Source organism: Sminthopsis crassicaudata, chromosome 3 (genome assembly GCF_048593235.1).
Source record: "Sminthopsis crassicaudata isolate SCR6 chromosome 3, ASM4859323v1, whole genome shotgun sequence".
NCBI classification, from domain to species: domain Eukaryota; kingdom Metazoa; phylum Chordata; class Mammalia; order Dasyuromorphia; family Dasyuridae; genus Sminthopsis; species Sminthopsis crassicaudata.
Window position 1 is genome coordinate 163,584,349 of NC_133619.1, and position 15,197 is coordinate 163,599,545.

At 36.0% G+C, this 15,197-nt stretch overlaps 1 protein-coding gene across 2 annotated transcripts in view; it reads right to left on the minus strand.

The window, feature by feature from the left end:
* NALF1 (NALCN channel auxiliary factor 1) overlaps nucleotides 1–13,573 on the minus strand; it is a 710,740-nt gene extending 697,167 nt beyond the window's left edge. Inside the window, exon 1 of one of the 2 annotated variants that reach the window (XM_074299501.1) lies at nucleotides 12,431–13,570. In XM_074299501.1, coding sequence (XP_074155602.1) covers nucleotides 12,431–13,393 — 963 coding nt within the window. In that variant the 5' untranslated portion in view covers nucleotides 13,394–13,570. Of the gene's footprint in view, nucleotides 1–12,430 lie in introns of both variants that reach the window. The other variant, XM_074299502.1, reaches the window with a different exon arrangement.
* Between the last annotated feature and the right edge of the window lie 1,624 nt (nucleotides 13,574–15,197).

Sequence of the window (15,197 nt, forward strand, 5' to 3'; positions counted from 1 at the left end):
GGACTTAAATATTCTAAACAGTATGATGACCAGCCATTATTATAGGGGATAAATAATGAATTATGCTATCTATCTCCTGTCAGAAAGGTCACAGATTCAAAATGCAGAATAAAGTATATCTTTTCAAATATAGACAATGTGAGGATTTATTTTGTTTGATGATATTTTATAAGTATTTTCCCCCTAAGGGTATTACTTCTAGGATAACTAAATATATACATATTATATGTGAAAAGAATATATAAATATGTAAAAATGAATCAATTGAAGTTATATTAAATGATTCATATATTCAAATAATCTTCTTAAATTTATATTCCTGGAAAAATATAGGGAAGACTGTTATAAATATAAAACTTACTGAGTTGCCCAACCTACATTCAATTATATTTTATTTATAGGGATGAATACTGGTCCTATGATTTCATTGGTAACATGACAATGAGGGGAAACTACCTTTACCAATGAAAGTTGGCACCTTCAATGCAATTTATAGTTTTACAGTTTTCTAGAGCATAAGAAATCAAAGGGTTCATGTAGGTATATAATTTAGCCAGTGTATCAGAGCTGAAACTTGAATCCAGATATTCCTGTCTTTGATGGTAATATCATTTGTCACTATATCTCAACTCTCTGAATTATAAAATTACAAATAGATTTAGAGCTCAATAAATCTTGCCTGATACTATTTTTTAAATATTTCACTTTAGTTCTGGCTTGAAGCCATTGTCATACAAACTATTCCTACCTTGCTACTTCTTTTCTTGCTTAATGGCCCATAGCAACTACTCTAGTATTTATAGTATGTATGGAAATACTGCTTTAAACAGATTTCAGTCTCAAATTGTCCCTTTTATAAGCATCAATTCCTTCTCAGATAGATTTTAACAGCTCTTTCATAACACTTATAGTTCCTAAATATATCTTATGGTTCCTTTTAAATGTCTATATGATATCCAAGCTCATTATTCCTGTCAGTTGATCTTCAAGAGTGGCTCTGATTGTGAACCAATTACAGACACTAGGAGGATGAAATCAAACTTTTTTTTTCTTTAGCTATAGCTCAGTTAGTGTTTATAAGAAGAACCAATATCTTCTCCTATTCATTTCTCCAAAAATCTAACCTAAAAAAACCACAAAAAGAATGGGAGAGTATCACCCTATATGACAAGCATTGGAACTAGCTTTTACTCCTTACTTGCCCCCCCCCAAGTATATCTCAAAACATGACAATTCCCAGATGACAAACACCTAATTGTACTGCTGAATGAAATTCTGTTGAGTGATTAATTAATTATATTGCCAGAGTTCACATCCCTTATCTAGAAAAAGGGGAGAACAATTATAATACAAAAACCAGTAGGGGAGGATAATATTTTAGGTAGGACTATATATGACATGCAGTTAGAAGAAATCCAAGATTAAACCACTGAGTCAGACTCATGGAACTCTTACATCAGTACATATATCTAGGACAAACAAAAAAGATGGACTGTGACTTGTACCTGTGTTTTGAATATTCATAAAAGGATAAGCAGACTTGCATTTGGGAAATTTCATAATACTTTCAATGATCAGAAGCTACTCCCTGCTGTCAAAGCCTGTCTTTTTAAACATCATTATTCATTCTCACAGTGATGCTCTAAGACTACAAATCATGGAACACTATGGACTCTGCATAATCAAAATTGCAGGTGACCTATAATACAATGGAAAGAAACAAGAGGCATTTAAGTAGGCTGTGGTTTATTATCAATGGTTGCTTGTGATAGAAACATGGTATAAAAGATACCATCAAAAACATGGATAATGAAAACAGGAAGTGGTCTTCATTTATTGAGAGTGAAAGATAACAGATGGAAACCCAGAGTGTTTTGTTGCTACCTGTGAAATACTGAAAAGCTGGAAGAAAGCTTTTGATATTGGAAAAGTCTTCCTTAAGTGTTTTATAGAAAATCATAGACAGGAATTACATCATTAGAGAGCATGGATGCTTTAAATCATGTGTTCTTGCTGATGAGATTAGAGGTCTATTGATGAAATTGAAACTATTTCCACTCATTTGAAAGAGTGTTCCAAATCACTTTGATCAGAAAAATAAAAGTTAAGACAACTCTGAGATACCACTACACACCTATCAGATTGGCTAAGATGACAGAAACAAATAATGATGAATGTTGGAGAGGATGTGGGAAAACTGGGACACTGATGCATTGTTGGTGGAGTTGTGAAAGAATCCAATCATTCTGGAGAGCAATCTGGAATTATGCCCCAAAAGTTATCAAACTATGCATACCCTTTGATCCAGCAGTGCTACTACTGGGTGTATAACCCAAAGAAATACTAAAGAAGGGAAAGGGACCTGTATGTGCAAAAATGTTTGTGGAAGCCCTTTTTGTAGTGGCTAGAAACTGGAAAATGAATGGGTGCCCATCAATTGGAGAATGGTTGGGTAAATTATGGTATATAAATGATATGGAATATTATTGTTCTGTAAGAAATGACCAGCAGGATGAATACAGAGAGGCTTGGAGAGACTTACATGAACTGATGTTGAGTGAAATGAGCAGAACCAGGAGATCATTATACACTTCAACAACAATACTGTATGAGGATGTATTCTGATGGAAGTGGATATCTTCAACAAAGAGAAGATCTAACTCAGATCCAATTGATAAATGATGGACAGAATCAGCTACACCCAGAGAAGGAACACTGGGAAATGAGTGTAAACTGTTTTCATTTTTGTTTTTCTTCCCAAGTTATTTTTAACCTTCTGAATTCAATTTTTCCTGTGCAACAAAAAATTCAGATCTTAACACATATATTGTATCTAGGATATGTTATAGTATATCATATTTAACATGTATGGGAATGCCTGCCATCTAGGGGAGGGGTGGAGGGAAGGAGGGAAAATTTGGAACAGAAGGGAGTATAAGGGATAATGTAAAAAGTTACCCATGCATATGTACTGTCAAAAAAAGTTATAATTATAAAATTAATTTTTAAAATGTTTTTTTAAAAGAGATTAGAGGTCTATTGATGTGAGAATAAGACATTTGTAGAACGGGGTAAATTCTCACTAAAAGATTATGAGTAAAGATGAGTAAGAATTACACAGGATGAAAAATAAAGGAGGAATTTGATGATCAGTAGGGGAAAAAATACCTACATCCCTGAAACCACTTATATATCAACTTATCAAAGTTAATCTTAGTCTTAATTTTTATTAGATTTCCATTTCATTGTAGAGACCTAAATATGTTATATACCCCTCTATCTATATATTATATTACAAAATGCATCAAAATCAGCTATTACTATTGAAAATACAGCCTATTTTTAAGTGCATGGTAAATGAATGTTGCTTATTATTAAAATGGTAAGTAAGAAATTTTACAAGGGGATTTCACACTTACACTTACGAAAAGTTATTTTTGAATATTTGTAGACACTGTAAAATACAGAAATAAAAGAATGATAGAAAATCTTGAATTAAAATTAGAATTTGTTTTTAGATTTCTTTATGACAAAGAAAAACATTTTTAATAAAAGTTGATTTCTATGAATATATCAATTCCCCCAAGAAAATCCTCCTGTAATGAAGATAGTCTAAAACAACATATTTATATATGCTGTTGTTTATGATTTCATATTAAGAAGTCAATTTACTATTTCACATTCATTTGAAGTAGCATAATGGATTTCTTATTTTTAGTATCTATCAAATATTGATATTATTCTCTGCAATTCTATAAGCAAACTATTGTCATAGTTGGGAATATAACAACCTAAAGGGACTTTGATTTAGGCCTATTAGTCTGCTAGAAACCTAAGTTTAATTTCTTACTACTGGAACAAAAAAGATGAAACAAATGTATGAAAATTAAAAAGTGAAGTCCAACCTATTTTTAAATATATTTAATTATAACCAAAAAGATTGGATTGCCCACCCTTCCTTTAATTCCCTCTTCTCTGGCTATTTTTGAGTAAGGAAGAACTGCTCAAAATCTCTGGGTTAGAGGATAGTAATGCTGGTGACTGATTGTCTTATGTCCACCTTTCATCCTCAAACTCTTTGTTTGCCTGACTCTTTCTCTTCTCTCTCTCTCTCTCTTTCTCTCTCTCTCTCTCTCTCTCTCTCTCTCTCTCTCTCTCTCTCTCTCTCTCTCTCGTCTCTGTCTCTCTCTCTCTCTCTCTCTCTCTGTCTCTCTTTCTCTCTCTTTTTTTCTCTCTCTCTCTCTTTCTCTCTGTCTCTCTCTGTCTCTCTCTCTCTCTCGTCTCTGTCTCTCTCTGTCTCTGTCTCTCTCTCTGTCTCTCTTTCTCTCTCTTTTTTCTCTCTCTCTCTCTTTCTCTCTGTCTCTCTCTCTCTGTCTCTCTCTCTGTCTCTCTCTCTGTCTTTCTGTCTGTCTCTCTCTCTCTCTCTCTCTCTCTCTCTTTCTCTGAATTTGTGTGTGTGTTTTGATTTTCTGATATTGGTTGAATAAGGATGTGAAGATAGAATGATTTTGTGGACAACAACAAGAGTTATCTGAAGTTTCCTCAACACTGGAGCCAATAGCAAAAACCATCAGAGTCAGAAGCAGAATTAAGAATTATCCCTGATAAGTAAATTAGTTAATACCAACCAACAGTGAACCAACCAGGTAATAGGTTCTTCAGGGAGTTAACCCAACTAAGGAAGTGAGTGTCTTGTCCATCACACATACATCACACTCAGAAGTGAAGTTGGCGGGTACAGAGAAAAAAGGTCTATCAGAGTTAGAATCTTCTTGGCTATATGTGTTTTATTAATATGAATGCCTCAGTTCTCTATCAGTCTTTTAATACTCCAAATTAAATCCAGTTTTCCCAGGGATCTTGTGTGTGAGAGAGTTTGTGTGGACAAGAGGGGGAGAGTACACCTCCAATTACTAGAGCTCATTCTTCCTAGAAACTAAGAGAATGCAAAAAGGAGAATATTGACATTCCATTCTTTAAGTTGGAAGATGATTTGGAATTTCTGTTCTTAATATACCTCTTTGTTCAGTATTTCTTGGTAAAAATTATTTGTATCAACTGGTAAATTGATATTTGGCCAAGAGCTACATAAAAAGGCATTCATAAGCGATAATATTAGAATCCCAACCTTCTTAAGGTTATCCTTAGAATCTAATTAACTGTTTCTGGGTCCCTAAACTATCTATGTGAATGGAGTCTAAAAGAGAGTGCCAAGAAAGAGTGCTACAATATAATTATGTGCTTTAAAAAAAGAAAAGAAAAGAAAAAACATCCTCACATAAAATTAGAATCATCAATATCCATACTTAGACATAAAAATTATGACTATCAAAATGGCCAAGTATGTACACACTTTTAGCTTAAATTATACAAGATCACTGAAAAAAATGAAGCAGACAATGCCTTCTTAAAATCTTTAAGTTTCCATAGATTGTTACTCTTCCCCTACCAATTCACTGTTTTCTGATGCCTACATTATTGTACACTATCTTTAAACTATTCATTATTATATATAATCTAATCTCTTAAAATAAAGCTCCTAAATCCTATCTATCCTTATCAGAAGTCATATCCATATATGTTTAACCCTCTTTATGTTATAATTCCTAGGATGAGGTGCTAGAAAAGGGAGGTTTTTCAGGGAAGTAACAGGTGAGTTGTGACAGCAACGAAGAGCAAATAAAGGAGCTTGGAGAAAGAATAGGACCATTAAGAATTTAAGGAAATAGGAACTACAAAGGAGGAGTGGAAGCACAGAAAACAAAGCAAAAGGTCCCTGAAATCTAATTCTATTAACACTTAACAATCGTGTTTAGGATTGGCTCTCTGACTTACATAAAGATAAAACAGTAGATGATAGCTAACCTGTAGGATTGCTTCACTAATATGTGAAATGAAATAAATCCCCTCCTTCTTTCTTTAAATCTTATATCTGTCCAATATAAGATGGAAGAAACCTTTGGGATATGGATAATTGGTTACTTCCTCTAGTCCACATTAAGCATCCTAGGATTTAGAAATGAAAGCAATCTTAACAAATCATTTAGTTCAGTTCCTTCATTTCATGGATGAGGAAACTGAGGTCCACAAAGGTGAAATAATTTGGCAGTGACACACATGATAAGGAGCAGAACTGCCATTTGAACCCATAAAACTCCAAATTCCAAACTACAAATTCACTGCCTCATTTTAGTAAGGTATAATATGCCCTGCATTCTTGACTCTTTTCAGCTCAGTGTATATATCACAGCCTTCATACCCACATCTGAAACTATGGTACTGCCATCTGCCATGTCTTATAGGTTTTACATGATGATATTTGAAGATTTAATAGTATCCTTTGCAGGATTTTTTTTTACTATAGAGAAAAGTTTAAGGAGACTTTCATCATAAATTCATGAATCCAAAGGAATTTCCTCTCCAAAAGAATTAGCTAATGTTACAGTTAAGTCATCTTAACCAGACATTTTCTTCCTTTTGCAAAGGAAATGGATCTGAGACTCTTTCTTACCAAGAGAATATTGTAAACATTATGTGTAGTGATTACTGCATTTTGAAACTGTAAAATTAAAGTAATAGAATAAGTTAAAACTGAAAAAAAAATCCAAAATATACTTTGTTATTGGCACTATGAATTAATTTGCTTGTTGGTAAAGAAAACTAAACTTTCTAATTCTGAAAAAGATTTATGATTGGTAGAATTAATAACAAACAATAGTTAAGTAAAAATCACTTGTATACATAGCATGAAATGGTAGGCCATTTAGAAATCAATTCCCAAGTAAAGTTGGTTATCAGTATGTGAACACATAGCAGTTCACATCCACAGAAATGTATCAATATATTAGCCAGTTGACCTTAGATTTTATAGAGTGGGTTGAGATGTTACCAATCTCTACAGAATGATTATCAGTGGAAAATATGAATGACTTGTTTTTCCAATGATATGTGAGTGATTGGAACTGAGGAATGTGAAATATAATCATGTATGTATGTAGTATGTAGTATGTAGGGTATGTAGTCATTCATTCACAGAAACACAAGAGGATTTCTCTTCAAACTTAAAAATATTCAAAAAGTTAAAATGTATTGAACTTTTCAATAGATACAAGCAAGGAAGGAAAGGCAATTGGAAGTACACTGCTTGGGTTCTGTTTTAGCACTACTTAATAATCAAGATGAATATATCCTTTGATTTGACCATGGAACTAAAATGAAACTTCTCTCCTGTCCATCACTCATGTTGATCAGTGTTTGCTGGCAATGAATCCCTTTTTATTATGTCAATCTATTAAATATGTATCATCTGAATAACACAATCCTGCAAAATACAAACTTTACTTGCCCTATTCCCTTGCTATGTTATCACCTACAATTCATCTAGCTCCCAATTACTATGTATTCTTTCATACATTATCCAAAGTTTTGCTGCTACTAGACAATAATGTATGTACACAATTGTGACACACAGTCATTCTTTTTCTCAAAGTTCACATATTTTTTAGCATGGCCTCTCCTACCAGCTTCCAACCATTGTTTTCACTTTTTTCTATAGCTTTACTTCCAATTCCTAAATGACTTCTTATGTCTACCACTTTTATTGTTTTCTTATGCTTCTCACTTGTTAAATGATGATATGGAGCTAATCTACTCCATTGAAAGATCAGAAATAGAAGGATCTCCCATACTGGTTAGATCAACATCTGGTGTACAAAGACTTAGAGAAATATCTTTACAAGGTCCATCTATTTATTCCATTTTAATGAACACATAGAGAGAATTGGTTACCATCTATATGACTACAGAGGGATCTAACATTGATGAGACCATGGATCAATTGAAATATTATATATTTTAAAATTGATATATAAATCAGATAACCATTTTATATAAATATATGCACCTAGTAGAAATAAAAATACATACATAGAATGTATAGAAATAGAAAATTGAGGCAGTAACCTAGCTATTTAATCATGGCAAGAAACACACAAAAATGAGTAGGTAAAGAAAAATAAAATAAGTAGGTAAGAGTTATTAAATTACTTTACTTCAGTTCTTCAAATCACCTTGAATATGTGAACTAGTACCATAAGTTAATAAAAGTAGTTTTCAAAGGAAAACAAAAACATGCAATAAAATCAAAAATTTAAGTATATTATTTCTTATGTCCTAGAAAATACTATTATGACCAAATTTTCAAGCATTTAAGTATTCATACTTTCTCTTTATTCTGAAAAGATTTCTAGCTCAAAAGTAAAACCTAGATTTCCCCCATATAAAAAAACACACATAATATTTTTAAAAACCAACCAGTAAAGATTTTGTTAATCATAAACATAATTTTAACTTTAAATCCATAGAATAATGAGGAAAAGAAAATGGACCAAAATAGTTAATTTGATAGCATTAATAATGCAAATAGAGTAATTTAAAACTAAGCTGATTTATTCTGTAAAAAAAGTTCCAAAAAACCCAAAGGGCTAATTAAATTTTAAAAGAACCACATTAATTCAAAGATTGATTGAAGCTGTACCATAAATTTTAAAAACAGCCAGTATATCAAGAAGAATGAATGATATATGCTACTGTGACCTTATCAGAGCTCAAAATATTTGTTAACAAGCTGAAAGTCTATGTGCATACTATTTTCATGTAGAACATAGAATTTTAGATTCAGAGACCTTAATCATCCAATCAAAATGCAAAGAAAAACCTAGATACAAAATGAGTTTTTTGTATTCTAAATCCAGCCCTGGCCAGTATTTTTTCCAGTTTACTGAAATAATCAAGGTAAATCATACTACTGAAATATGATGACATCTCAAGTGCCATGACTCACATACATAATATTCATGTAATAAATCAAAACTATAATCTGAGACAGTTTCCGAGAAATCTAAAGAGGCATCACAATGTGCTTCTACTTGAAATGCAAAAAGAAAATCCTATAAAACCTACAAATACTGACCACTGGTAAAGAATATGGCTTTGCAAGAACTAATCCAGATATGACACTATGCCATTCTCTGGTTCAAATGTAAATATATAACTCAAGCTCATTAACTACCATGTAAATGAAGAGGGAATCACTGGGTATAAAAGCTTCATTCTAATTTTAAAATCAATAATTCCTTAAAAAAATCATTTTTATACCTGGCATACAATTGCAGGCATGTTAAAAAGGTATTAGACTATAACATTAAAGAAAAATATATTATTATAAAACAAAATTTAAAATATATTAAGGTAATATGTACATGTAAATTCTGCATGTATCATTAGTTTGAGGTATTCTCCTCTCTAATGAATTCTCCTGTCTAGTATGATTTTTGAATGGTACAGAATTTCACAGGATAATAACAGTTATGTTTTGTTACTCAATTGAATTCTTGCATAAAGCATAATGAAAACAGTAACAACAATAATATAGATAATTGTTTCTGTCAGTTCCATATTTATCAATATATTGATCCATGTAAAAATGTTCTTTTTATTTGTTTTACAAAGGCAGCTACTTTCTTCAAACATCAAAAACTTTCATATGTGTAAACAATTTATTTTGATAGCAAAGCATCTTGTAGATAAATGTTTACTATAGTAAAAAGAACTTATTTTTGTATTTCTTCTAACAAGGAATCTTGGTCATCTGTGATTCCCAATTTGGTGCTATCAAAACAGAGTCATAAAAATTACATAGTGATAACATATCACAACTTCAGGAAAAAATAGGGTGAAATTTCTTTTTCTTCAAATCTAAGATTTAGTCTCTTTTAAAAATTGAATATGCTATTGTTTAGAGCTTGTATTATTGGTAGTTGGTGAAAATGGTATTGGTTTTGGTAAAAATGAATAAAATAATGAACATTGATTTTTAAATGAATTTATATGATGTGACTTAAAGAAGTATATTTAAGTTTAACATAACATGGCTGCTTAGTTATATAAAAATAAGTATTAATATAATCTATTATGCTTACATATAATAATACATGGCCTGTATGTTAAATTTAATAATAATTTCCACACAATTATAGGCACGTTTTAATGTAATGTTTAGAAAAAAATATCTTAAACTTTTAAAGAATTTTTTACAGTTAAGGTTTGTTTTGTAAGGCATATATGATATATATATTTCTTTATATATGGTCTACCATGGCAAAATATTTAGGACAATTTTAATATCAATGTATTTATTTTGAAAACATCCCAAATTCCTTTTTCATCAATAATTGGTATTTACTAAATTTAACTATAATAAAAATATCATCATTAAGAGTATCCTGTAGAAATATCAAGTCACGGCCAAAGTGATTTATTATATAGTATGCTGTGCATATTTATATGTCTGTGTAGTGATGATGGTGATGAAAATAAACTTTCCATTGCCTTTTCCACATTCAATTTGAAGGAAATTTACCTGAAGGTGAATTGATGTAGTTGCAACTTTCCCATGTATATCTTTTCAGGTCTGAGTTCCCTCACCCCCTGTTATACCATAAGCCAACCATTAAAAAAAAGTTATGAAATAAAACATACCATCACAAGGTTGACTTTTATTTTTACTTATAATAACCCTTTTCCCATAAAGTCACATGTGTAAAACATTTCATCTGCTATAGTGGTGATAAGGCATTTAAAGAATGAAAAGCATCTAAGAACTTGCCCTATAACTGTACAGACATGTAAAAATTGAGAATTTATTTAACGCAAAAGAAATGTGCTTTCATCCAAACAGCCTTCTTAGTCTGTGAATTAACACAACCTATGTGTTAAATGTGTTTAAAGAGTTTCAGTTGTAATAATCAGAGAAAAGAATGAAATATGTATTAATTCAACATGCAAAGTGTGGTTCATGTAAATGAGAGAGTCATGATTAAAACTCTTCTGAAGGCATCACTCATGCTTGAAATGCTTAAAAATATTTTCAAAACTCCAGATCTTGTTTTGGATTCTTCTCTTCTGTCCATTTATTTTTCTTTGTCCCAGTAAATAGGATATTGTAGAAGAAAGCATCCAATAATAATGTCTTCTCTCCCCCACCCCATCCCTAAGGTTTCACTATAATTCTCAGAGTCTGAGAAACACAGGTCCTTCTATTGACCTTAAAAAGGTAACTTCTGGGAAAACCCTACCTTTAGTTTATTTTGATCACCACAGGCCTCCCACTTTAAGAGAAGTTCAGCCCAGGATGCTGAACATAGCCTGAACATAGCCAGAACAAGATTTATTTTGGTTTAGTCTAGTTACTAAGATAGTAGACAATTCATACCAAATAAAAGGTGGGCTGCAATTATATCTAGAAAAAAAACTCTCATTCCAGGTACTGCCCCTGTCTATACTTTTTCAGGTCCTGTTGTGGTGGATCATCACAGTCAAAGAAGGAAAAAAAAAAAAAAAAAAAAAACAGTACTGCTCTAAAATTTAAATTACTTTCTGTTTTCTAATGAAAATAGAATTAAAAAAAACTTATATTGTTCAGGTAAGAAGGGTTAATTTCAGTACATAACAATGAAGCTTATTGAGATTCGGTCATCATTATATCCCTACCAAAGGTCACTGCAGTATCTGTTTATATCCACTGGAGTCCTTGAGCTACTTTCAGCTTCAGCACCTTGGATAGCGATACTCTTCCCAGATAGGACACACATACAAGATTTTTTTTTTTTCTACTGCTTGCACTTAAACTGAAAATTGATGAGGCCTGACAACCAACAAATATTTCCAGACCTCTATTCAACCGTCGGGGGGGGGGGGATCTTTAAATGGGGATCAGTAAATACTAATTTATAATATAAAGCAGTTTTCTTATAAGAATTCTGGAGAGCATCCTGATACAGCAAAGCTACTATTATCAAAGAATTTTCAAAGAAACTTGGGGAGTTAAGAAGGTTAATTAGCCTCTAGCAGACAAGTCCAGCATTTCATCCAACGAGAAACATATCCATAAGCACTATACTGAATTTGTCTTTTCATCTTAACTGAATGTCAACAACCACTACTTTTATCTCACAAGAACAACTTTAGAATGCCACAGTAAGACAGTTCTTGTGGAAACTCATGCCTGAATTCACACACACACACACACACACACACACACACACACACACACACACCACTTTACTTTTTTCTTGTAACTAGTTTTACTCTGTGGTATCTAGTCCCTACCACTGCTTCCTCACTGAAACGATCAGAGAAGGCAACAGAGTTTAAACAAATTGTATAAATGTAGAATTCTATTATTCTAGAAAATGAAGATTTCTGAGTTCTTTAAAAGAATCCTGTTGCATTAGACTACCAGACGATTCCTATGTTTGGCAGCCTTTCGAATTACCATAATCAGAAGTAAAATAAACCAGAAAGGAACTAAATACAAAAAGTCTAAAGTAATAGCACATAAAAGAGTAGAAGAAAAAACCATCGATCCTACCTTACAATCCTTAGGACATGATTTCACCGAGTACTCATCCGATTGTAAATATTTCTTGAGCACAAGCTCAAACTCATCGTATTTCTCCTGAGCATGGTGGTCGTAGCGTTGGTAAGCCTCAACGCACTGCCTGCAGCTCGTCCTCTTCTTGTCCCCCTGGAGCACCACGTCCAGACTACAGTTCAAAGAGTCCGGATTGGACAACCCAGAGAACAGCTCCCAAAATGTATAGGAATTACAAAAGGGAAGGTAGAAATCCTTCAAGTGAGGAGTTTTATGCTTCCCTGTCACCTGCTGCTGGGGTTCCTCTTCTACTACCTGACTCCAGTTTCTCTGGCACACGGAGTCCGCATCCTCAACTATGAAACACTGGCCTGAGGAAGCGGCCTCAGGGTAACACGTCTCCAGGCGCCACAGAGGTTTAGTAGAGTTTCCTAGAAAAATAGCCTTGTTCTGATTATTTTGTCCTCTGCTGCTGTGGCCGCTACTGCTGCTACCGCCGCCGTTGCCGCCGCGGCTGCTGCTCCCGCTGCTGCTGGGAGAGGGGGGGAGGGTGGGTGATGAGGAGGAGGAGAGGAGTCTGTGTGCCTGTACGGTAGGCGAGGACTCCCCCATGCTAGTATATAGCGCTGGCCAGGAGGGCTCCTGCTGCCGCTGCTGCTGCTGCTGCTGTTGCTGCTGCTGCTGCCGCTGCTGTTGCTGCTCCTGCTGCCGCTGCTGTTGCTGTTGATGCTGTTGCTGATGATGATGCTCCTTGTCTCGGGTTCTGGTCAGTTTCGCCTCGGCGCAGAACCACAAGTGATCAGAGAGCAGGACTGTGAAAAACAAGAGAGATGCCAGAGACAGTCGCCATTTCTGAGCCCTCTCTGAATCAGTGAACGGTTTCTCGTTCTCTCGGGGTGCTGCAAACCAGATTTTTAAGCCGTCATCATACTGCCGACACATCCAAGCACCCCTGGTCATATTTTGGGAACGCACAGCCCTGGCCGACTCCACCGTGAGGGCTCCTGTGCCAGAGTCACCACAATATGCATTGACTTAAAGGGTTTAATTTTCTTATCCCCTCCTCCCGTCTCTCTCTCTCTCTCTCTCTCTCTCTCTCTCTCTCTCTCTCTCTCTCTCTCTCTCTCTCTCTCTCTCTCTCTCTCTCTCTCTCTCTCTCTCTCTCTCTCTCTCTTCTTTTTTCTTCTTTTTCTTTTTCCTACAGAAATGTCAGGTTCTGTAGGTAGATCTGACTTGCATGAAAGCTAATCATCAGTCAGACTCCATCCACTGTACAGTGGGAAACAATGATGCAGATAGAGCAGAGGAGAGAGAGAGAGAGAGAGAGAGAGAGAGAGAGAGAGAGAGAGAGAGAGAGAGAGAGAGAGAGAGAGAGAGAGAGAGAGAGAGAGGAGAGAAGGAGGAGGAGGAAGGAAGGAAGGAAGGAAGGAAGGAAGGAAGGAAGGAAGGAAGGAAGGAAGGAAGGAAGGAAGGAAGGAAGGAAGGAAGGAAGGAAGGAGGGATGGTGGTGGTGGTGGTGGTGGTAGTGGTGGTGGTGGCGGTAGTAGTTGGTGGTGGTGAAGGTGGAGGAGGAGATACTGGTGTGGTGGTGGTGGTGGTGGAGGTGTGGGGTTGGTTGGTTAGCTCGTTTCTCCTCTCACCCAGGCATTGTCAGACCGCGGTTCCCCATCGCTCTCTTGAGAAAATCCCGCTATCCCCTGACAGCTGCATGCCGCTTTCCTGCAGCCGATTGAAGGCAAAGAGAGCTTCTCCCCTCCTCCTCCTCTTCCTCTCTTCCTTTTCTTCTTCCTCCTCCTCCTTCTCTTCCTCCTTCTTCTTTTCCTTTTCCTTCTTTTCCTCCTCCTCCTTTTCCTCCTCCTCCTCTTCTTTCTCTCTCCCTTAGTCCAGAGCCTTGGCAGAAGTCGACTGAACCTCTCTCCCTCCCCCCCCACCCCCCACCCGGCGCTCTAACTGGTGAGCTGCTGCTGCAGGTCTTCCTGGTGGCGCCTGCTACTGCTGCTGCTACTGCCGCCGCCGCCGCCGCCGCCGCTGCCGCCGCCGCCTCTGCTGCTGCTGCTGCCGCCGCCGCCGCCGCCGCCGCCGCCGCCGCCGCCGCTGCCCCTAATTCTGCTCTTACTCCACTTCCTGACGCTGCTGCTTCTGTTACTGCTGCTGCTGCCGCAGCTGACAACACTTAGTTGCTGCTGTAGCTGCCGCCCGGCGTGTTTTCCCCTGGCACACTGGGCGGAATTGCCTGGATTTTGCCTGCTGATGGCCACAGTCATCTTTGGTCCCTGGGCTAAGTTGCCGCCATCTTCGTCCTGAAGAAACACTTTTTTGGGGGGAGCTCAATCTTTTGCGTCATCTCCTCCCGCGCCGAGATCTCTCTATCCTGGCGCATTGGCATCAGCTCCTGCCCAAGGAGGAGAGGAAAGGAGGAAGGGGAGGAAGAGGTGGGGAAAAGCACTGGGGGAGTAGTGCTCACCCTCAGCCCCCCCCTCCCAACCTGGGGGTTCCCTTATCTTATCCTTCCGCTCCTCCTTCTCAGAAGAAAGTCAAAATGCAGGATCCATGCATCCTGTAACACTGTATTCTGCTGCACCTCCCTCCCCCCTCCCCCTCATTCCCTCTCTCCTTTCTGTACCTGAAACAACTCCTAGTCCCAACTAGAAAGATGTTGTGAAGGTGTGTGAGGGCGGGGGGGGGCCGAGGTGGGCACATAAGTATAACTTGCTTAAAATATTTTATTAACCAATAGCCCTTGTGAAATGACAATGAATTTTAG